The 24,992-nt window shown below is 31.4% G+C and overlaps 1 protein-coding gene across 2 annotated transcripts in view; it reads right to left on the bottom strand.

Moving 5' to 3' along the window:
• The window catches only part of LOC139525472 (peroxidasin-like), a 45,165-nt gene continuing 20,173 nt past the window's right edge, over window positions 1-24,992 (bottom strand). For both annotated transcript variants that reach the window (XM_071320842.1, XM_071320831.1), the window contains 20 exons: window positions 21,205-21,276; window positions 20,351-20,422; window positions 19,157-19,228; window positions 17,600-17,763; window positions 16,773-16,814; window positions 15,300-15,417; window positions 14,562-14,728; window positions 13,525-13,794; window positions 13,067-13,183; window positions 12,362-12,526; window positions 11,245-11,511; window positions 10,670-10,936; window positions 9,635-9,874; window positions 7,864-9,144; window positions 7,220-7,337; window positions 6,244-6,452; window positions 5,015-5,280; window positions 3,754-3,873; window positions 2,720-2,988; window positions 1-2,129 (listed from right to left, as the gene is read on the bottom strand). In XM_071320842.1, coding sequence (XP_071176943.1) covers window positions 2,893-2,988; window positions 3,754-3,873; window positions 5,015-5,280; window positions 6,244-6,452; window positions 7,220-7,337; window positions 7,864-9,144; window positions 9,635-9,874; window positions 10,670-10,936; window positions 11,245-11,511; window positions 12,362-12,526; window positions 13,067-13,183; window positions 13,525-13,794; window positions 14,562-14,728; window positions 15,300-15,417; window positions 16,773-16,814; window positions 17,600-17,763; window positions 19,157-19,228; window positions 20,351-20,422; window positions 21,205-21,276 — 4,123 coding nt within the window. In that variant the 3' untranslated portion in view covers window positions 1-2,129; window positions 2,720-2,892. The remainder of the gene's footprint in view (window positions 2,130-2,719; window positions 2,989-3,753; window positions 3,874-5,014; window positions 5,281-6,243; window positions 6,453-7,219; window positions 7,338-7,863; window positions 9,145-9,634; window positions 9,875-10,669; window positions 10,937-11,244; window positions 11,512-12,361; window positions 12,527-13,066; window positions 13,184-13,524; window positions 13,795-14,561; window positions 14,729-15,299; window positions 15,418-16,772; window positions 16,815-17,599; window positions 17,764-19,156; window positions 19,229-20,350; window positions 20,423-21,204; window positions 21,277-24,992) is intronic.

Here is a 24,992-nt window from a genome sequence, read left to right on the forward strand (position 1 = left end):
TTATTGAATGAACTTTTCAGTTTTATTTCAAAAATGTTAATATCAACTGTGTTGGGATTTCTTTACATGATAAATATTCTTTTGTAAGAACCAAAAAAGCGTTTTCTCTGTCATCGTGACAGCTGTGCACAAAATTTAAAAAATAATAGTAGGCAACAAACCTTGCCTCAAAGATTTTTATTGTGTCAGATTTTTAGTGCATTGATTTAAAATTACACAGGTGAAAGTACTTAAAATCAGTACAAAACATGTGCAAGAATCTTCACTCTAGAATAAAGTTAAGATTGTAAAACCCTGAGATTTAAAGAAAAAAATGTCTTAAAACATATTCACTTACAAGTAAACCAAAAACATTCACTAAAAAGAAATCATTTAAAGTTGACTGGCAGATATTTGTTTCAATATGTGAAATACAGCTAACATCACCACTTTTTAAAATTTTATTTAAACTTACATGTTCCTTTTGAATAATGTGTATGTTAAGTATAAAGGGAAATAACTGTCAATTTTGTTGAAAATAGTTTTGCAGAAATACTGCAATTAATGATATGGTATCAAACGAAAAACTTTTCAAGATAGAGTAAGGGAACATAACTCTTGACGCATATTTTCTAATTATTTATGTTATATTTAACAAGAAATTTCATAATTTATATGAATTTAACATGTAGAACTAGAGCACCTTGAAGCTTTTTAGCCTAGTGAAGCTTGCATTGCCTTATTCCTATTAAGTAAGTACAATGTATAATTAAAATTATTCATTTTAGAAGTAAGAGTTACGACAGCATGAAGATTTTTTTTTTAACAATGGTATGAATGTTCTTACAAAAACAAGTCATAATACATATAATGCATTTTTGATGTAATGATACAAAATGTACAAAATAGTTGCTAACTACGATAAAATAAAACTACCATAAAAATGCTTTTTTTAAAATAAAAAACAAATATTAAATCAAGTGCAAAAATAATAATTACATATAAAAGCACTGGCAGATGTAAAAAAACAATATAATGTAAATAATCTAAAAAGCATTATGAGCTGTATATATTTGAATGAGATATTTATGACAATGGTTACCCTCTATGGCTTGTCATTATATATATGAAATAGCACCATGGTATTTAGTGTCGATACAAATCTACACTACCTTTTACAGAAAACTTCATTTCTCTTTTACATATGTTTTTTCTTTCACCAAAAACTAACTCATACAATCAAATACTTGTAAACGAGTACATGCAATATATTGGCTATATCTTTGAATAGTATTCTCATTGTGAAAAAAGATTAGCATTTTTGTATGTATCAAACTTCTAATATTTAATACACTGTATATAATAAAATTGAGAATAGAAATGAGGAATATGCCAAAGAGACAACAACCGGACCAAAGAGCAAAAACCGTTATAAAAAACATAGAAAATTTACTTTAATTGAAATGTTTTGTTTTTTATAAATGTGACTCACCAACTCCCAAAAATCTTGAAGCCACAAAATCTGAATCAATATGATATAGTAAATCGTAAGAAGAAAAAAAACCACCTGAGAGAGATTTAAATTTTTAACAAAATGGAAGAAGACCTCACAAATTTTGATATTGTCATGCCAATGAGGTTTCACAATTTAAAGAATAACGTAAGATTTACAGTTTCATGCATTGTGGCAGGAATATGAGGATTTTAGAGTGTCCCTTAATGTTCAAGTACAGTCAAACCTGTTGTGCAAAAGTCAACTCTTTTCTTTGGAGTCCACTTCAATACTTAATTGATAGGGATGACGTCCTATCACCTTGTACATAGGAAGACTGTATTTGCTTATTTATGAAGCACATTTTTACTATTAACCAAAATGACTATTGGTATGTACATGTAATATCCGACAATAATTAGGATTATATATCACTGCTGTATACAAAACAACCATTCTTACATCACAATAACATTGGTCAACTTCTGTTGGCGTGACCAGAGCAAACCAGAGTCTGTCGTTTTCATTCTTTTCTCTTTTTAATCAGTATTAGATTAATGCACTATTGTGTCTGCAATCAACAATTGACAATCTACTACTCTTTTCAATGTTCTCAAAAATATCATATATAGGCAAAAACCTATATAACAAAATCCATCTACACTAACAATTTTAAAGTCATAAGAAACGAGTGACCGGTGAAAAATAATGTTCTTCCAATTCTTGAACTAATGCATACAAACATCCTAAACTTCGTCTTCTGTGCTCGAATTTATCATTTTTTTCGTGTAAATTTCGTATAATTGTCAATTTTTTTTCTCAATCGGTCAGTGTTGTTGTGAAAATATGGCAGGTAATTAAAGTTCGTGTTTTGAAGCCGAAGTTTAACGATTGTCACCTGTTTGTCAACAATTGACGAAAAATAAACAAAAAAGCATGGAAATTGAGCACGTGTTTAACATGTAAATTCAGATAATAGTTTATTTTAAGGACATCCATGCGTATTGTGGTCACCGGATTTTTACGAGATGGGTCACACTGAGGTCACCTTGCATACGGAAAATATGTCGGGGGAATAGCTTGCTGGAAGGAAGCTATTCAAATAAAGTAAACTTCTTCTAAATATGAATAAATTAAAGAATTTTCTTCAGAAAAAAGTATATGTACATAAGTTTTATAATGAAAACTATCCATTGAGTTATAAAAATCATATGCATTATTTTTTTTTGATTTGAGGTTTCTTATGACTTTAAATGCCTGATATCATTTCATGATAATGTTTAAAAAAACTTATTTTAAAAAAAAATGATGAGATCTCGCAAAGTCAGACCTTACATAAAAATATCACATTATGGCAGTGAGATATACATTGTTTACATGGCATAGCCATTTGTCTTCAACTAAATAATAAGGTCCAAAGGTCAGCATCTAGGACAACACTCTCCAGGAACTTGAGTGGGTCTTTCACAGTTGTGTGTCACCTCACAAACCTCTTTCTCACATTCAATTGTTCCTTTCTGAAAAGAAAAACCACAAAAAGGTCAAATAAAAGACATGCCAATTTAAACCATGGACATCTTGAAAAAGAGCATAATTCTCTTTTTACAAACTTATTAGATCTTGTAACTCCCAGCTTATACTTTTGAAATACATAATGACCAAAATCACTTAAAACATCTTCACTTTACTGACAGATTACAAATGGCAGTACTGCCAAGTTTTCATGAAGCAAATAGTTATCAAAGGTACCAGACTTTTAATTTAATACGCAAGATGCATGTTTCGTCTACATAAAATTCATCAGTGACATTCAGATCAAAAAAGTTAGTAAGCCAAACAAGTACAAAGTTAAAATGGGTGAAATTTGGCCAAAAATTGTAATGATCGAAGAGAAAAAAAAACAGTTAATCAAAGGAAAATTCTGCTGAAAAAGCATGAAAATGGGCGAGACTTGGCAGCCCTAAAATGGAAAACAATACTGTAAATTCAAAAATCATTACAAGGTTTTCACTTTGGTGAATAATGTGACTAAGTTAGAATTGCAATAACAAGAACTCCATTCTGTTATCTGACAAATATATCTGAACGCAGATTTTCTTGAAATTGCATCATACAACTCATAATTTTCTTCAAAAATTGCAATAATTAGTGAACTTAATTATTTCTAATTTATACTATGGAACAGGACTTATGACATTGTTTTTTTGATAAAAAGTTTAGTATAGAATGTAATGTATGTAAATTACATCTGTAATAATGTAACCCACATATAACATATTTACCTTGCATAAACATGTTTTACAATCATCAACTTTCCAAGTGTCTTGGTCTCTCCTCTTTCTTCCAGTTTCATCTTTACAAAATTTCTTCTGATGTTTCATCTGTCTATGCATCTTTTTCATCTGTAATAGAACAGACATCTATATTTTTGTGTTACCATTAGGTTATATGCAGTTTGGTATACAATTCATATAAAGGTAAACATGGAAACTTCATTTGTTTCATTACTACTTAAAATTAAAACTTCACATACTGACTGCTTATGTCCAATACATAATCTCTTGTTTGTCAAAATTCCCAGAATCTATTTTTAGCATTTCAAAAGAAAAAATTTGATGTCACAGACTTAGTGATAATGTTTAGCAATTGCCATAAGGTCAATTTAGACAAATATGTGGTCCTTTTGAGATAAGTCCTGGAACTCAAAATTGCAGTTGAAAACCTTGATAAACTCAGCATTACAATACCTATTGTGACCTTTCGCTCACAAATAAATAACAGTTGCTACTTTTGAACTAAAATAAAAATGTTGTGAAAAGGTACATCAGGCCTTCCCAACTATTCCCCTTTTATCTGACAGTATGACATAGAATCTGTCAGAGCCTACCACCTCCCTTTTATATGACAGTATGACATAGAATCTGTCAGAGCCTACCACCTCCCTTTTATCTGACGGTATGACATAGAATCTGTCAGAGCCTACCATCTCCCTTTTATCTGACAGTATGACATAGAATCTGTCAGAGCCTACCACCTCTCTTTTATTTGACAGTATGACATACAATCTGTCAGAGCCTACCACCTCCCTTTTATATGACAGTATGACATAGAATCTGTCAGAGCCTACCACCTCCCTTTTATCTGACAGTATGACATAGAATCTGTCAGAGCCTACCACCTCCCTTTTATCTGACGGTATGACATAGAATCTGTCAGAGCCTACCACCTCCCTTTTATCTGACAGTATGTCATAGAATCTGTCAGAGCCTACCACCTCCCTTTTATCTGACAGTATGACATAGAATCTGTCAGAGCCTACCACCTCCCTTTTATCTGACGGTATGACATAGAATCTGTCAGAGCCTACCACCTCCCTTTTATCTGACAGTATGACATAGAATCTGTCAGAGCCTACCACCTCCCTTTTATCTGACAGTATGACATAGAATCTGTCAGAGCCTACCACCTCCCTTTTATCTGACAGTATGACATAGAATCTGTCAGAGCCTACCACCTCCCTTTTATCTGACAGTATTACATTACCTTTTTCTCCATGAATGTCATAGAATCTGTCAGATCACTTATCGTGGTCTCCATGTTATCAATTCTAGTCTCAAACTGGTGAATATGATTATTAAACACTTTGATTTGATCATCATAGACAGTTCTATCAAACTCATGTCGGACCGGCTGTCTTGGTCCGTCATTTTGTAGTTGTGTAAAATCATTTCTGAATGAAAATTGTCGAGATTGTCTGCTACGGGAGTACTGACTTGTTATGGACTGGAAGTCACCAGCTTTACTACAGTCTGTTCAAATAAAATATTATAGTTTATGCAACTTTTTAAAATTTATTGTTAAATCACTGATAGATTTGGAGGTGGTTTTATTTTTTAATTTAGGAAGCTCAATCCATAAAAGGAAAAATGTACCAAACTCACATGTTAATATTGTAAACCAACTTATTTTTACAACTTTCGTGAGTAGAAAAATAACGTGAATATTTAAATCTTAGATTGTTAATTTTTCTACTACTTCAGGTAAATCTGAAAATTGCGAAATTAAATCGCTGTGAAAAAGAGACAGAGAGGGTTTACAGTATCCTTTCCTCTAAGCATTCAGCAAAGCATAAATTATACTTCCTTAATGAGTGGAAGATGTTGCAAAAGATTAAGTCAAGGGAAATATTATTTCTGCGTTTGGTAACATTATACTATGGTAATGGTCTTCATTGTCTCGCATTAAGAGATATTTTTGGATCACACTGAAGAGACTTTTGATTGTTTGTGTAGTTGGGTTGTTGTCTTATTGACTAAGTCTTATTGACTAATACTACACATACATCTCCTTATATTCATAAACTTTTCACCAATCTTTGAGTTTATGTTTATGGATGATCTAAACCAGTTGAACAAAGGTCAATCAGCATAAACAGTGTCATTAAACTATGGGTTCTTACAAATGTACTGTATCAACATCTTCTACTTTTTAATATATACTGCATGGTTTATTGCTCATGCAAAAGAACCTGTGGGGTATGCCTTTATATTTTACGGTTATGTTTTTTTGGCATGTGAGAGAGCTGTCCACATCTTCTGTTAGTCTCTGTGGTGGAGAATTGTCTCATTGGCTGTTATACAACATCTTCTTATTTTCCTAATTACACATTAATATATTCTATCACATAAATAATGCTTAAAAATACAATATTATAAAATATGCATAAGAATGAAGAATGATAACAAAAATTAATAACTTAGCAATTAACAAACCTGCACAGCAGTCCGACCACATATTGACGTTAAGTTTGGGTATTTTGTCACAGCTTAAGTATTCTGACTTGTCGTGGACTCTAAGAAACACGTCTTTCTGTACTTTGTTTATGTTGTCACCACCGTCGCACAATACACTAGATAATGTCATCTGTTTTATAGCACTTAACTGGTCTACTGTAAACACACCAGGATTCTCGTACCAAAATCTAAATTTAAAAAACAAATACTGTGACATACTTCAACTCATTATACAGAACATGGCAAAAGAATATTTGCTTATTATTTTTAGAAAGTTACAAAAATACTGCATAAACAAACAATTAGTAAGTCTGTAGGTTTTAGTGGATTTGTTTTTGTAGATTTACCACTACACAGCTACTTTTGCATAGTTACTTAAAATGTATTTCTATACCAAAAATCGGTAGTACTGGAAATCTACTTTTAATATTCAGTACTATTTTGTTACTTTAAAATTATTAATATTTAGGTACCTGTATTTTACAGTACTTGATTTGTACTAAAACATTTAAGTACTACATATTTTTGGTTACAAGGTTACATTTTAAGCATTTTGAAAGTATGTCTATTTTAAATCTCATAAAATTATGATTTTCAAAAATGGAATAATGTGAACGCTTTTGGTTGTATTTCTGTACCAAAATTTTAAGTACAAATCAAGTACTGTAAAATACAGGTACTTAAATAGTACAATAATTTTAAAGTAAAGAAATAGTACTAAATATCAAAAGTAAATTTTCAGTACTACAGATTTTATGTACAAAAAAAGTACCTATGCAAAAGTAGCAGTGTATGCTCTATTTATAGCACAAGATTTATAGTTAGTATGGACCATAATGAAAATGGGCAAAATCTAGAAATCGAAAAAGTAATTATATATTGCAATTGATGAATTTTTTTTTAGTTTGGTTGACACAGAAGATGTATAAAAAAGAAAACCATTGTTAAAGTATACCTATCACCATCTCTAAGTCTTTTGAACTGATCCACTATAATACACATAAAAGTTGGTCCTACTTTAGCTCCCTCTAATGGAGTCTCGGCCATTCCACCAACAAATAGGTCAATGTTTCCTAAAATATAAAGTTTTCAGGAGTTATATAAAGTATCATTTATTCTGTTTACTTATTTCTGTAACATTTTGTCAACAGACATTAAACAAGAGCAATGACAAATTGTAACTTGCTTAATAGAAAAAGTTTGTAACATTTTGACATATAAAGCTTAACTTCTAGAAGAAAAATGTTTTAAATATATAGAATCTATAGCTAAGTGTACCTTTTGGTATACTTATTTTTTTTACATCTAACTCTAATCTCAGATAACATTTGAAATCAATTAAATAAAGCTAATTTCTCAAATATCTTTAAATTACTCCAGACAAATCACTAAAAAAAAAACATTTCCACAAAAAAACCACCAGGATTTGTCTTTCAAACAAATATATGGATCACTCCTTGTTTGTCCTGTCTATATAACAACTGAAAGTTACTTTGAATGTAATATGTTCAAATTATGCAGCGTTTCATTTCAAATAAATAATATTGATTACTAATGTTCATTTTTTCATGCATACTTTGATAAAAATTAATTCTATACCTGGATGATTGTATAGATCCTGTAGTTTTGATAGAACTCTTGGTGATATTTCATTTCGTAAATCACTAAATACATTAGCTTCTTGTAATCCACAAAGTTTTCTATACTCATTATAAAATGGAAGGGCATGATCTCTACCCCTCTGTATATTCAGGGAGGCTAAATCCTGACCAACTACATTAGCCAATGAAAACAACTTTTCTGTTAACTCGGAATTCATCATCTCATCTGGCATTCTCTTTTTAGCGGAGAATGCAACAAGTCCACGTAAAATTGGATCTATTCCACCTTCTTCAATTATTCTATGTGGCGAAAAGAAAGCTTGATGTAATGGTAAATTGCCTTCAGGGATAGGCTGGAAACTTTCGTTCAGTCTTAATATGATTGGTTGAATCAAAGAATGTCCAAATCTAAAAGCAGCTGTAGCAAACTCATTGGCTATTGATGGATTAACATTTGGATCATATAGTCTGTACAACCCTAATTTCTTCATTCCACTTTCACCTATAATCTTTGGCAACCATTGGTGGTATGTAATATGCTGCATAATAGCACCCATAACTTTTCTTGTTTCATGATATAACATATTGCCGTCCCAGTGTGGGTTCAGTAAGGAAAATCTTGAAACTAGATGATTATGGTATCTCATGAACAAAGTATGCATTGCTGTTAAAGCAATTTGTTCGTTAGCACGAGGATCACCAGCTCTAAAACAAGGTACCCTTTTCTTGTTTGGCTCCACCTGACAATCAAGGTGGTGTAAGAAACCAGAATTATCAAAGGGAAGTAATCGCTTCCCACCAGTTGAGAGAACTCCAACTCTCATTAATCCTGTTGATTCACGAAGTCTTTGTGCTTCAAAGTCACTACTACCATAAACACTGCTTCCATCTATAAATGCTGTGATTACATTCAATTGTTCTCTAGGAGCAAAAGTCTTATAAAAAATAGATGTAGAACCAGAATTACACAAGGCACTACTTCTTGTAAATCCCAAACAGGCATGGGAGGTTATTCTGTTATCACTTCTTGGAACTGGGATGGGATAACAAGGGTAGGATTTATCACATGTCTCGTTACACCTACGACCATCACTAAACTGTGCATAACTGATGGACTGAGGAGTTAAGTCCATGTCATGGTCAGCAAACTGACCCCACTGCATTAACATGTGTGTATATTTCTCATCTTCTGTCACATGATCAGTCGACATTAGTAGTGATGACACAAGACGAGGGCTTGGTAAATGTATTCCATTGTACAGCTTTGATTGTGTCCAACCTGAATAAGAAAATCAACACATTAATTTTTCTTTATCAAATATTTATTCTACAAGATAAAGTTTCTTAACTTAGGAATTATAAGCAATAAAACTAAAGAAAAACACTTATAAACTTCTTATAGAATGCAAATGTACCTATTATCATGTATCAAATAAAAAGATCCGTAGCTAGGACATAATTTCTGTTCATATAACTCTCACAATTCTATGTTTATGTGTAAAACTTACTTATTGAAAAGTATTATTTAAACATGAATCTACATTTCTGCCCCAGAACCCAATTTGGGTTTTAGAACATGAAAAACAAATAGTTTAATTTAACAGTTGATAGACAAACATCCATACAAGTTTTAACAAAAACCAATCTGTAAGAGTATCCAATATAGACTGATAGTTTTTTTTTAAGAACATAGCTTGATGAAATGTACATTTCTCATGTAAGTGTAAAATTAAAATTGTGAATGTCGAGATAAATAAGTGTGTACCTACCTACAGGTGTATTGAATCCATTTTCATAAATGGGCGGTAACAATCTTTTAAATCCAGTAACAGAAGATCCCCAGGTTGGGTTCTGTAAATTATTACATGTTCCATCTAATGTACGATATTTGCGATGATAACACATGTTGTTGCAGTTAAGAATATCCCGTGGTACAGACAAACATCCAGACATGTTGGCTATCAGCATCAGATGACCAGGTGATATAATGTCTGTATATGATTCTGCAGCTGTAACAAGTATATAATTAATATTAGTTCAAAATTTTTATTTATTTGATCAATCATTTTCAATAAAGGGTTATTTTCGTGCAGAGTATTTTGCCATTTTTATTTCATGTGCAGCTGTGAAAAAGGTTCATTATTCACAGTGTTTCATGAAATCTGTAAAAGATCAACGTGCAGGAAATTTTGGATTGTTAGTTCATTGTGAAATGGCAATTTTATTTCGCGTTCTTCCTTGCAGATATCCCCTCAATAAAATTTATTTCGAACAAAATATAGATGGATCTGGAAACCCTGCTTTTCTGATTCTAATTTGTTAGTTGTATAGAAGTGGTGAAAGATATCAAAGGAACAATCAAAACTTATAAGTTGAGGTCAACTGACAATGCAATATGGAAAAAACAAAAGACAAACAATCAAAAACATTGCATAGAAAACTTAAGACTGACCAACACAAGACCAATCAAAAACTGGAGTGATCTCAGGTGCTCTGGAAGGGTAATCAGATCCTGTTCAGATAATATCTAATTTTATCAAATAACTTTTGGACTGATATCTAATTTGTTTATTTAATACTGTGGATTCATTTATTTTCATGGGTACCAATTTTTTAGTGGATTGAGAAAAAATTGCATGCTCATAGATATCTAATTTTGTGGTCTTGCTAAATTCTACATTCAAGCCTAAGGAAAAGTTGTTGTTCAATAGACATTTAATTTCAGGGTTTACCAGTTCCCACAAAATCTGCGTAAATTGGTATCATACGAATAATAATAATGAATCCTCAATAGTAATCCTTACCAGCATCTTGTAAGTCATACTGATGTCCTTCTTTCACTTGATCATGAATTATTTGTAGAGTCTGTTCAAAAATTTCTTCTGCTCTAGCAATTCCCAATGCATCAGCAGATGGATATCTGAAAATTGCCAACATATCTTGTACTGAGTGTTTTTTGTCTTTGTTAAAATACTGAGCTCTAGTCTGATTAATAGCTGTGTCCACTCTTTGTGTGGCTTGCTCTATTGCCTGCTGAACAAACCTATTTCCTGGATAAGTTTTCTCCTCACCTAAAAAACCAACAAAATAAGATTAATGGACATACTTGTCTGTGACATTTTATAAACATTTCAATTATTCGGCCAAGAGGTACTTTTAAAAGCTAATATCCAAAAATCACATTTGAAAAGGGTGACAGACAATTAAAGATGATAATTTTAGCTTTCATCTAGCTTTGTTGAGAGGGGGTATAATAATTGTAGGGAATAATCTTTTAAAATGGCTCAAGCAAAACCATGCTCTTTTTTAGACATATAAAAAGTAAAAAATTAAGTAAATAAACGATACAAATACTGAAATTGTTCACAAGAAGACTTACCAAACACTCTGAGTGCCACTGTATTTCTAGCAAATCCAACTGTGTTTTCAGCGTAACATTCATAGCTGCCTTGATCACTCTGTAAAACATTCCTTATTATCATACGATTTCCTTGTAAGGAGAACTTATGGGAGTTCTGTATAAATGTCCCATCTTTTATCCACCGGAACTGTGGAGTAGGTTCTCCATCTGATGTACAGTGGAGTATTATATCTGCTCCAGCATAAGTATCCACTGTAGATTCTCTACTGGCTGCTATTGGAGTGGCTGTAAAAGAAAACATAGTAATATCATAGGTAAATGTAGTAAAGCAAATCTTAAATTTGAAAACATTTAGCATTTAGTACTAGTAACCTTATAATTTTATTTATACATGTATTTATTCTTATATTTTAAAAGCAATCCTACAACTCTACATATGGCAATAAAAAAATGTTGTCAGTAGACAATTAATTCATATTGAAGTCATGTTGACATATATATTTATTCTCTTAATTCCGAGTTCTTACAAAGCTAATTTAGTGCAGCCACAGCTATATGTTTGTGCTTGTCCCTGAGTCAAGAATATTTTCATTGGTTTTGTGGACTCCATTTAAGAAATTGGTGTTTGGGTAAGATTTCTGGGTGTCTTCATGTTTGTCTAGAACCAAACTGATAAAGGATTGGCCATGTAAGTTGGCACTTGTGCATTGTTGAAGGCTAAATGGTCACATCATGTCCATTTTGGTTAGGTTCATTTACATCTCTTTGGTTCAAAGATGTATGCATATTCAAGGAAGATACAAAATATATTCTCCCACTTTGTACTCAATTTTGATATTAGTATTCACTATAAATTTGAACACTGATTATGTCAATCAAGTGATATTCTATTTTTTCCTGCATCCTTAAAGTTGAAGAAAACACTTAGATCTAGTATGCAATGAGGATTTCTTCCTGAATTTTAATTGCACTATTTTGACAATGTTTGTTTATAATACATGTAATAAATATATTTGAGAAGATGCTTGAAAAAACTTTTAAATTCAAACTTATTACTTCAGCTTTTTTACTTAGCAAGGTTGTAACCAAAACAATGAAGAATATTACAACTTATTAATTTTAAAGATGAACTTACACTGTTGAAGTATGGTTAGTTCTGCTGAAACCTCTACAGTAGCTACATCATTTATGGCTCTGCAGGTATACAGTCCTTTATCTTTCTCTTCAACATATCTGATCTGAAGTAATCGACCATCATTCTGTACGTCAAATCTTTCTTCTCGAGGTAAAGGACTACCAACTGAGGAAAAAAAAGAGTGTCAAATATTATAAGCTCTTTGACCCTAGTCAAAATTTTCTTTTTTTGAAAAATTAATTATTGTTAATTTGTTATAATTTTATTTGGCTTACTACTGACCTAAGACAAAGGGTGCCACCTGTGGAACAAGATCTGCCTACCCTTTCGAAGCACCTGAGATCACACCCAGTTTTTGGTGTGGTTCGTGATGCTAAGTCTTTAGTTTTCTATGTTGTGTCTTGTGTAGTATTAATTGTCTTTTTCATTTTTAGCCATGGCTTTGTCAGTTTATTCTCGATCTATGAGTTTGACTGTCCCTCTGGTATCTTTCGCCCCTCTTTTACTGAACCTATTGAAAAAGTGACAATAGTCAGATAGCCGATCAAATTAGGGACAAATTAGGGACAGTGCTCAAAAGTATGACTGAACACCTGTTTGACCAGTAACTGGAAATCATCTTTTCATGAGAATGCATGATATGAACTGTACTTTTCAGATTTTTTAAGAAAAGTGCAGATCTATCATTCCATATATATGACATACCTCCTTGAATCCATATAATACGTGGAGTTGGAGTTCCTGAAACTTCACATCTAAATGTGGCTGTGCTTCCTCCAGTTACTTGTACGTCAGATGGTTCTGTTAGGAATTTTGGTGGCTCTGAAAATTGAATAATCACAAAATTAATGAATTGACCTCGACATAGTTACTGTATTTTGCTTCGTTGGTGTATATCCAAATACCCTTTTGGTTTGAATTTGCAAAACGTATTTGTCAACTAGCTATCAAGTTTAAGAAATGAGGGTAGGCAGATAAGAAATCTGTTTTAAATGTATATCAACCTTTTTTCCCCCAACATTCAACAAAATCTCACATAATCTACTTAGAACCAAAGTAGACAAGTTTAAACATACCTTTTACTGTGTTCAAATAAATACTTTTTTTTTATTCAAATCAAATGTCTCTGATATACATGTATTAAAAAAAATTTGGTAACTTACCATGTACTGAAATTCTAGCAGCAGCTCCTATAGAGCCTGCACTATTGACACCCGTACATCTGTACAATCCTTGGTCCTCTGTGTGTACATTGTTTACATGCAGGTCTCCATTGGACATGACACTGATTCTGTTCGATGGAGACAGCTGATTACCATTCTTTGTCCATTGTATCTGGGGTTCAGGATGGCCTGTAGCTTGGCAGGTTAATTGTACTGAATTACCAACTGAAGTTGTAACATCTTGCGGAGTTGCGACAAATCGTGGGGAAACTAGATAAGGGAGAGAAAAAATATCATAATCTTTAACTAAACCAATGCTGGCATTTAAAATACTTTACTTCCTCCCTGTAAAAGTTATTATTTTGATATTACCAATTTTCATTGATTTCAAACAAATGACTGCTTTTTTTAAATAAAATTTATATAAAATATCAGTGGGAAGTCTTTATTCATTGGGTATGAGTTTTGAAGTTTTTCAAAGTTAATTCTTGTGAGCTATTGCTGACTAATGATACCCCTGCTTGAAGTATGTGGTAAACAGGAAGTTCAAAGAAAATTAATTGGAAAACATATTACACTATAATGCATGTTCACATGAAGTCTGATAGCAGCCTTTGGGAAGCTCATATTTGCAGTTTCATTAAAAATGCAATGAAAATGTCATTCAATGGTCCTGTTGATGAAGGATAAATATGAACCTGCTTTCCTAAATATAGCATATGCTGACATGAAGTCTGATAGCAGCCTTCGGGAAGCTCATATTTGCAGTTTCATTAAAAATGCAATGAAAATGTCATTCATGGTCCTGTTGATGAAGGATAAATATGAACCTGCTTTCCTAAATATAGCATATGCTGACATGAACCTTGTTGGTATAAAGCTAATAATATTTTACTATCTTTTATTATTTATTAGTGTTCAGAAACACAGACAATAAGTTGGTTTTACAGGCAACTGGGTACAGCATCAAGTACAATCTTTTTGAATAATCTCCTTTTATAATAGTAATTTAAGTCTAATGAATATGAATGTCATACCTTCAGCCTCAGAATATCTTAACTGGACCTTTTTAGCTTTGACCTCTCCTGACGGGTTTCTAGCCATACATTGATAGTCTCCTCTATCTGATTCCTTGGTGTTGTATATCATGAGAGTTCCATCTTCTAATTGATTAATCCGTGGGTCACTGAAGTCTAATTGGTATCTAAAATATAAGCATGAGGTTTTCAAAAAGAACAAACAAAACATATAGACTTTTATTTAATTTTGATACATGTACAGATTTCTATTCTGGTTTGCTATTAAATTTTAATAAGTTCAAGTATAAGTATGTAAATATGTTTTTATAACAATAAACTACACTTAGCTAAGATTTGCCACTTTCTTCAACCCAGCAGTTAGAATTTGCACATTGAAATCTTTTGATACTTCAATACATCTAAAAAGAGTATTTTTGCTTAAACTGCTTCATCTCCCTCTGACAGAACTAGGATTTAGAAGAAAAAGTTTAGAAATCTTGTTTAGAATGTTTAGTTTACCTTAGACTTTTGAACATTTGTTGCTTTCCAAAAGAAGTCACAGATAACACAAGCAAAGCACTCATGGTTTAAAATTGAGAATGGAAATGGGGAATATATGTCAAAGATACAACATCAAACTTTTTGATTTTACTAGTTATTAAAACCAAATCTATAGTGTAGACATCGTTACTTCAAAAGTCAAGAAATTAAATTCTCTGATTATTTAAAACAAATTGATATAAGACTTTTACCTACTCATTATGTAGCCAGGTGATCTCTGGTCTTGGGGTACCTTCGGCTCGGCATACAAAATAAGCTGTGTTACCAAACGTCACATTGACAGCTGATGGCTCTGTTATTATTTGAGGTCTTGCTGCCAAAAAAAACCAAACATTAGTTTTAGAAAGTTAACTGCACTTTCAACATATTTGTACAATATAATGTGACACTCATTTTAGTTGACTGAGAAAAAGGAGTACCTTGAGGAAAACTAATTACCTGCAGATTGCAATGGACAAACTTTATCACATATCTATAGACTAAGTGTAATTTGTCAATTTCACAAAAGAGCAGAGTGCAATTAGAAATTGACCTTCATGGTTATCTGTACTGGTAGATTTCCAATAACTATAAAAGCATCTCACCTGCAAAGTTTTGACACAAATTCTTTGAATTTTTAATAAATATTTCAAGAATAAGTCAATATTTCAGTATAAAAAGTTATACTTATATCAAATATTCTTTTCAAAAAAGCAAACATCTTTTCAAGGTTAAAAGAAGGAATAGTATAGATTAAAATTAAGATAAGATTTAATCATTCTGCATTTAATCAATTTATCATATTGCCATAATCACCTGCTAAACAAGATTTTTATTTTGAGGGAACTTAATATGATTAAACATGTTTCTTATGCATTACTCATATTTTTCTAGTTGATAACTTAAGCCATGTTTCCACTTGTTTTAAATATCAAATTGCATGCTTTTCACAATTTGCACATTGAATGATGTGAAACTGAAAATACACAAACTGACCCTTATCCACCCTGAAGAATATATTTTCCTCACTTTGTTGAATATATCAAGATATTGGGTGTCATGGGTTGGACATGGGATGCTTGTTTCATGTTATTTCCTTTTTTGTCGAATGGCTGAATTTATTACTATTATGGTTAGTGTTTTGTTCGCACCATTTGTTAGCGCAGTTGTTGATTTGAGAAAATATCTGCTGATTGCCCTTAAATGTGTTTACATTGCTGATGAATGCAAAATGTATAGGAGTTTAGTTTGAAGTCTATTTTCATAAAACTAGTACACATTTATGTTTAGGGACCAGCTCAAGCCTGCCTCTGGGTGCAGGATTTTTTCACTGTGCTGAAAACCCATTGGTGGCCTTGGGTTGATCCATATTCTAAATATCAAAATAAATCCATGACGAAAAATTGCAACACATAAAACTCACTACTTGTTGTTTATTATGACTATTGAGTATAATGGATTTTTTCTTACAACTTTTGTGTATAATAAATAAAGATAATTGGTATCCATTGGAAATACCATTTATGGGTGGTTGACTTTCAATTATTTTTTTAATACATGTATATCCAAATTGTGAATAGTATTTCAGTGTTTTTCGTCTTAAAATTAATAACAAAATAATGTTATTAGAAATGTCATGAATTATACCTGTGTTAACTGCACAACAAAAGTAAAAGATCAAAAACTTACTATTGCTGTTGCGGTTGTCCTCTATTATTAATGTCCGCTCATCTAAATAAAACAAACATAGTTATTAAATTATTCCTTTTCTTTTTTTAATATGTTTTGTATTTAGTTTCTACCTATATAACAATTAAGGAAACTTCTAGAAAAAGTTTTAAAGTATTATATTTTCATGCAACCAGATGAGTTCTAAACAAGATGGTGGAAATGCAGGCATCATATATGTGTAGAAATTGGATGAAGTATCATTATCAGATGTCTGTAATATTTGGTACTATATTATAAAAGTGTTATTCCACCTAATACTGAGAAATATTGTTCCTGGCAGTATATATTACACTTGCAGGCTCATGTATGAAGCTCCATTTAAGGGGTCCTGGCTTCCCCAACACTCCCCCCTTATCAACTACTGTCCTCAATATAAGTGCAATAACACTATAATGATCTATACTTTGAAATTGGGGTATTTTTTTTTTCTAACTTCTCTTAATTTTTTACACAGCTAAATTTTTACCCTATTGCCAAAAACTTTCAAAGATGGTGTGGCATGAATAAATTTATGTACTCCTTTACTGTAGGTATAATTACTGGAGACCAATTCAGTAACTTTTGGTTTTTAGGTTTCTGTTACAACATGTTATATTCATGTACATGTTCATATATAGAAAATTAACATCTATCACATTTCGAAAGTAATAATTCATTCAGTTGATTTTCTTCTTTTTAACTAAAAGGATAAAACAATTGATTGTTAAGCAAACTAAGGAATTTTTCTGAAGCAGAATTGTCTCCCTAGAATTAATACATCCCTAAAATATATAACTGATATGTACCACACTGAAAATCATTTTCATCCAGAGTATTAAGTGCTCTTCCTGCAAATGTTGGGGGTCCTTTACACGTTACGGCACCTTGAACGTTTCTATTTCTGTCATGTAACAATTGGTATAACCAATGCATTTTACATCCACAATCAACTGGGTTATCGTCCAGTCGTCTAAAATAAAGAAAAAAATAATAATAACTACAGGAAATTCTACTCAAAATATAAAACTATTGTTATTAAATGTTTGTTAAAGCACTTCTAGTTTCTCAGATAAACATCTTAATGTATAATAATGTAATAATGGCCATGACATAAATATAACAAATATCTGTACTTTAAAAAGTGGATTGGAGTGATGCAACTATAAATATAACATGCTTGATTTTTCCAATATGGACATAAACTCAACTTTAATCTTTATTTATATCTTTAAGGGAACTATGTAGCTTACAGTGAACCTATTCTTAAAACATAAGCCAGCCTAATTTTTGCTTTCTTTTGAGACATCAATTTTTCTTTGAACTAGTACGCATATTTATTTAGAGGACAGCTGATCTATGAGTCCCACCAACTGTGTGTGGAAATTCTCACTGTATTGAAGACCCATTGGTGTCCTTCGTTTTTTTTTTTACTCTTTGGTAATTAGGGTTGTTGCCTCTTTGACACAATTCCCAATTTCCATTCGCTATTTTAAGGTTATGTCATTTAGTTGAAAAAGGGTGTCACCAGTCAAGGCATGATATGACCCTTGGATGTCAACAAGTGCTTGTTTATCAATTCATATGTGAACATAGTATAATATTGTAACTAACAAATTTAATAGTGTATTGACACATGATTTGATATCTCAGAAAAAGTCACAGCTGCAGCAATATTTCTAAAACATTTGTAGATATTGGTTAATTAGCAAGCTAGACTTGTGATGGGATCGAAATGGTAAAAAATAGGCAGATAATAATGCATTTTTTGAAGACAAAAGTATAAAATTCTAATGCAATTTATTTGATTGGAAAGTACTGGCCATACTAATGAAGTCCCCATTTTGAATTCTGGTATTTATAAATATGTGCTTTTTTTAAAATAGTAATAAACAAGAATGTGTCCATAGTACACGGGTGCCCCGTCCGCACTATCATTTTCTATGTTCAGTGGATCATGAAAATGGGGTAAAACTCTAATTTAGCGTTAAAATAAGAAAGATCATCTCATAGGGAACATGTGTCCTAAGTTTTAATAGTTGATTGGACTTCAACTTCATCAAAAACTACCATGACCAAAAACTTTAACCTGAAGCAGACAGATGACCAGACAGAAACAGATGGGCGCACAGACCAAAAAAAATAATGACAATAAATGGGGCATAAAAATAGCACAGTGTCCAAAAAAGTCTTATACCGGTCAAAATTTTATTCCATTCAAAGGTATGAAATAAAAAAATGCTTGAGATTTACAATTGACTGAAGAAGCATACCTATGCCACCAAACAGATTTGATAATCTAAAAGTTGCTGTATTAAATTAAGTAAAGCAATATTTTTCTAACAGAGAAGTGTAACAATACTTACAATCTTTGTAGATTATTTGTCTGTGAAAATAATCCATCTGGTAAATGTTTGATTTTATTACTGTGTAAAAATCTGCAAAAGATTTAAATGAACTTTGTATTACATATGCTAGAAATATAACATGAAAACACAAAAATCTGTTCTTGTGTAACACAGAAAAAATAATCACTCAAGCAGAATATTCAGATAACAAAGGGGAATAACAGTACATGTCAACTCTACCAATAATTAAATTGCTTCTGTAAAATAATATTGAACCAACAGATATATTTGCAGGAAATTTTTTGATTAACCTTAATAATTTATAAATTTTAAGCACGTTAACATTACTTTTTTCCAGCTATCTGAAATTTCCATACGACATAACTTTCTTATAGTTAATTTCCTAATGCTTGTTGACCCCACTGCATTTTGAGCCTGCTCCTAGCAACGGTACAGTATCTCATAGGTCCTTATGTTATTTTTTTACTATGGTCCGCAAATAGTCAAAAAATAACATAAGGACACATGAGCTACCGTTCCGCAGCTAGCCTGCTCCAAGTCAGGAGCCTCTAGCCTTTGTAAGCCTTGTATGTTTTTTTCAATTTAAGTTCAATCAGTAACATGTTTCAGAATTTAGTGTAATGTCCATTATCATTGAACTAGTACACATTTGTGTTCAGGGACCAGCTATAGCCCGCCTCCAGGTGCATTATTTCCTCACTGTGTTGAAGACCCATTGGTGGCCATTGGCTGTTTTCTATTCTTTGGTCTGTTAGTTGTCTCTTTGACTCATTCTCTATCTCCATTCTTAATTATAGGTTTATTATATAAATTGCAATGCTTGAGCAAATTTTAATACATGTACAACCAAAGCAAGCAAGTCAAACAAAGTCTACAAGCAATAGAAAATTAGCTCTTAAAATAACCTATCAATGTATGTTTATTGTTGGTAACAGCATATAATGCATACCATATTGGGAACATTTACATTTAATACAAGATCATTTCATAGGGTGAAATATTTCCCCACTAAGACTGGAGCAGATAGTTTTTTCTTCCTGCTTAACAGATATGTGTCTTGCTGAGAAGCAGCAACATGTCTGAACTTTTAATTTAGGAATTTCACATTTTTTTCTCAAGTTTTAGCATGTTATTTTTTGTCCTTAATTTTCTAAACGTGGTACATAAACTTGATAAAAGTTATATACTTACAACTGTTCTAAATTTTGAGTATCAGCAAACACATCTCTTTCAATTTCTTCTAATTCATTCTGATATAAATATCTACAACAAAGCATAGAAAATAAGAAACATGCTTTTTATAATAAATATAAGTTCAAAATACTATTCTCACAAAATTTAAGCTATAAATGAATGTAATATTATGAGATTGATTAAATTATCAAAAACCTAAAAAAAAATTACGAGGATGTCATTTCCCTTCTGGGGGAGGGTTGTCTCATTTGTAATTATATACTATATCTTCTTATTTTTATACAGAAGCATTTCCATGTAGGTTTTTTCCCCTATTTTATCAGAAATCTCTTAAGAATTTTAAACTACACTGCAATAATATATAACTTTTAACGTTTGCCGGAAGATTTGTGATCAACTCAATTAATAAATCTACATAGAACATGATGTTCAGTGGTTGTTGTTTGTTGTTGAGGTTCATACATGTTTCTCATTTTTCTTTTTTTATATAGTATAGACTGTTGGTTTTCCTGTTTGATTGGTTTTACACTAGTCATTTTTGGGGCCCTAAATTAAAACTATAGCTTGCTGTTCAGTGTGTGCCAAGGCTCTGTGTTGAAGACCGTACTTTGACCGTAATGGTTTACTTTTACAAATTGTGACTTGGATGGAGAGTTGTCTCATTGTCACTAAATATCTTCTTATATATATGAACATGAAAAGTCAGTTTGTATCCAAATGGAAAATAATATTTGCATGTTCAGCAACAAAACTGAACTTAATTAGAGATTTTCTTCTTATGTCTTGACAAATAATGTGTGTTTGTGTAGGTTCAATTTTTATACCAGTGCAATATAAATTATCATACTTACAAAAAACGTAAATTTGTAAGACCTTCAAATACACCATTTGTTAGTCTTCTCAGCTTATTGTTATTTAATAATCTGAAAATATAAAAGCAAATATAATTCTTTTTTTAATACAATAAAATATGGGTAAAATTAAAGTTTGGCTATTCTTTATATACATGTACTAATGACACAGCATTTTGGAAACTTATAATACTGTGAAGTGTCTTGTTAAACAGCCTTTTGAAAGGACGCAAGGACTATGTTCTTAAAATTATGCTTTTTAAATACAATATACCAGTAATAAGTACCATTTAAAAGCAAGCAAAGTTTACTTAATTATGAAAGCTTAGGCCACACAACATTTGATTTTCTTGTTTGTTTATCTATCAAATATTCTAGATTATATTTCTTCAAAAGATTTTTTGAATATTTAATACTGTTAATCTAATAATCAAAATGTATCTTACTCAGAAGGAATCTTTCAAATCAATATATAGATGGCTTTAAATATCTACTCAGTGGATTCAATAACAATATGGGTACCAATAAACTTTGTATAAGTAAAAAAAAAGTTTTGTAATTTTAGCTGTAATTAATTCATCATCATCTACATCAAGTTTATCCCATAAATTTAAACAAGGTTAAGGGCACCACAAAGTAGAGCAATACCATTGCAATCCAATCTGTTCTTCTTTCATCACATGACCCTGACCTTTCATCTTTGTTTTAAATAATGTTTAACCAGACATTTGATCATATTTGATGGAGATTGTATGCTATTCTTAAAACTATACTGTGCCTAAAAATTAATCTCAAAATTTGTGACCTTGACCCTTTATATCAAATAATTTCAAAAGAATTCTCAATGGTCAAGTTTGAAGAAGGTTGGATCATACATCTATGGTTGGATGCAAGAACAGAGTTTGTACCATACATATAAGCTTTTATCTTCTAAGCATATATTAAGCTGTAACAATTGACATTTGAAATTTGTCCAGACCTCCATTTGAACCAATAATATTAAGCATTGAGGAAAGTGAATCAGTGGGGGACTCCAATGAGAGGGGGAGATCTAGTTACTACTCATAAAACCATATCTAAAGGTGAAGTGAACAAGTGGGGATCTCCTCCTGAATGAGAGGGGGAGATCTAGTTACTACTTATAAAACAATAAAAACAAACAATTATTATTCGTGTTGTTTTATGAACTATCATGATTCCTGCAGATGGCTTATTACCAAAATACTGTATAATCTTACTGATGGATATTATCTGAAGATGGTAAAATCTTCCTTGATGAACTGATATCATGCAATAAGGAACTCAAGAAATCATAAACAATAAGTTTCTGATGATTGAAACATTTCATACTTGTCTACTGTTGATTATGTTTTTGGGTGGTATTTTGACACCAATTAGGAAACATTAGGTAATCCTTAATAAGCAGTCATAATAGCCGTTATAATATCTATAATAGCGTTTGTAGTTGAAAATCTATTAATTCTTGACATGATTTTATCCATTCAATTGTTCTAGCACCCACCACACAGCCCTCTATTTTTCGCTCTTCTGGAGCGCACTTTCATCTGGTATTAAATGTCAGATAAGCTAGTATTATCTAAGTACTTGTCACTTTCAATTAAATATATTATTGTTTCAATTTTTATCTGTAAAAAGTTTTACTATGTACAAGATGGAGTTATATGATTCCCAACAATTTAAACACTACCTGACTACAGTTTTGTCATAGATGAAGATTTCACATTATGAATAAATAGCTGCGCCTTTAGCGCATGATACGCCCGTCATATTTTCATAGAATAAAGTTCAATTACTTTTCAATGTCATATTAGAAATTTATGAAAATCAAAAGGGAGCTTCACCAATGGATATTAACGATTCACCAAAGTTTCATGAGAATTGCTAAGCTTTTTTGAGTAACTGTCCGAAAACTGGAAAATCCCCCTTTTTAATAAATTTTAATCATTGATTTTAAGCCTGGACGTTGTGATTCAAATAGGGTAGGAGGTGCTTAAGTCGATACAAAACAAGATTGGTGTTTGTGACTTCTCTGCAAAGCACAAATCATTAAAGAGTAACTGCAAAGTGTGGTCAGCTCAGAATTAGAATGTTGTTTCTCAGATGACTAAACGATAAAATAATTCATTTGTCCTGAAATATTATTGATCATTATTAAGGGATGTTTGTGAGGAGATTCCGCTAGAGCCTTAGTGAAATTTACTAAGAATAAATTGTGAATCCTTTATATTTATAGATTTCCAATTCAATAGTAAAATTCAAATAAAATTTTAATTATAATTTTTCAACCCCCCTTTTTTGTTCTTTATTTTATTAACTTGAATTGTGTGATACATGTAAAGTGCAAAATAACTGATAACATGAACTTTGAAAATGCCAATTGTCATGCATTTTTGAATGTAAAAATTTATCTATTTTAAATGTTTTTATTTATTATAACTAGTCAAAATGTTTATACCAAATAGCTACTTTCTGTTGATAACTTTTTCATCCTTACAAAAAGTCATGAAACTGTTTATTCTTTTATCTATATTATATACACCTGAAATTATATTTCATATTCTGCACAAAAACAATGCCATTTAAGTGTACATCAGTTTTATCACAAAGGAGGCAGAAATTATCACTGTAGCTAGCCGACCCAAACTGTGTAATGTTTATAATTTTACTGATAAAACTACAAATTATAAAAATTTCATTTAATGAATGTTGACAGCGTTGTTTTTATCTAAACAGTAGTTTTGTAAAACTTTTCCATTTGAGGGCTGTGTGTAGAAGTGCACCTTTTTAATAGAATATCTATTATTCCATTGCATTTTATTCTTCAAAGTTTTTTATTTTCAATTTAAGAAAAGAATTGTTCTCTTTAACATGTGTTGAAGTGTAATGTGGCACTATCAGCCAGTCTATGGTGGCATTAAGGATCTAGCTTGTGTAAGATATGATAAGAACTGCCTATTTATCACACAGAAACATAGCCAGATGCCCTCATTATTTCAATTACTGTAAATTGTTTTCTACTTAAAGCCAATACATTTGTTGATATTAATCTTACATTGAATCTTGATGAGTGGGGAGATTCATTGTAAAAGATATATGCTTTCTCTTATACAGTACTTCCTGAACATCAAAATTAATTTCCTGTTTCATTTATTGCAATTTCAGCAATAAACTTTAACAACACTTTCAAATTCATCTTATACTAATAATACATTTGCCAGTTTTAAAGAAAACAAGGTTATGTAAACAAAGTTTGATTCGATACTTTTAAGTTCAAGTTCCAAATTCTCTTACAAGGAATCTATTCAATCAATAGTTCTGAGTGGTGAATTTGAAAATTTTAAAGACACTGTCACAAGTTGGTTGGCCATTGCAGAATATGGCAATAGATATATTCCAATTGTTGTAATCTCAATTCCTTTCACTCTTCCATGAATGTGACATCATATAATGAGAAACCTGATGGACATGGAGCACCATCTGATTACTATTCAGGAGTGCCTGGGATCACCCGAGTTTATGGTGGAGTTTATGCAGCTCTAAGTCTTAAGTTTTCATGGTGTGTTTTGGCTATTGTTGTTTGTTGTTTGCTCCTTTTTCATATTTTGCCATTGCTTATCAATTTGTTATCAACTATATCAACTTAACGAGTGTGAATATCCCTTTTTTCGTCTCTCTTTCCCAAACTAAAATTATTTATTTTTTTTTTTTAAATATTACAGACCTTCAAAAGCATGAAGGAACATCAATAACATAAAAGTGGACATTTC

This window comes from Mytilus edulis, chromosome 1, assembly GCF_963676685.1.
Source record: "Mytilus edulis chromosome 1, xbMytEdul2.2, whole genome shotgun sequence".
NCBI classification, from domain to species: Eukaryota; Metazoa; Mollusca; class Bivalvia; order Mytilida; family Mytilidae; genus Mytilus; species Mytilus edulis.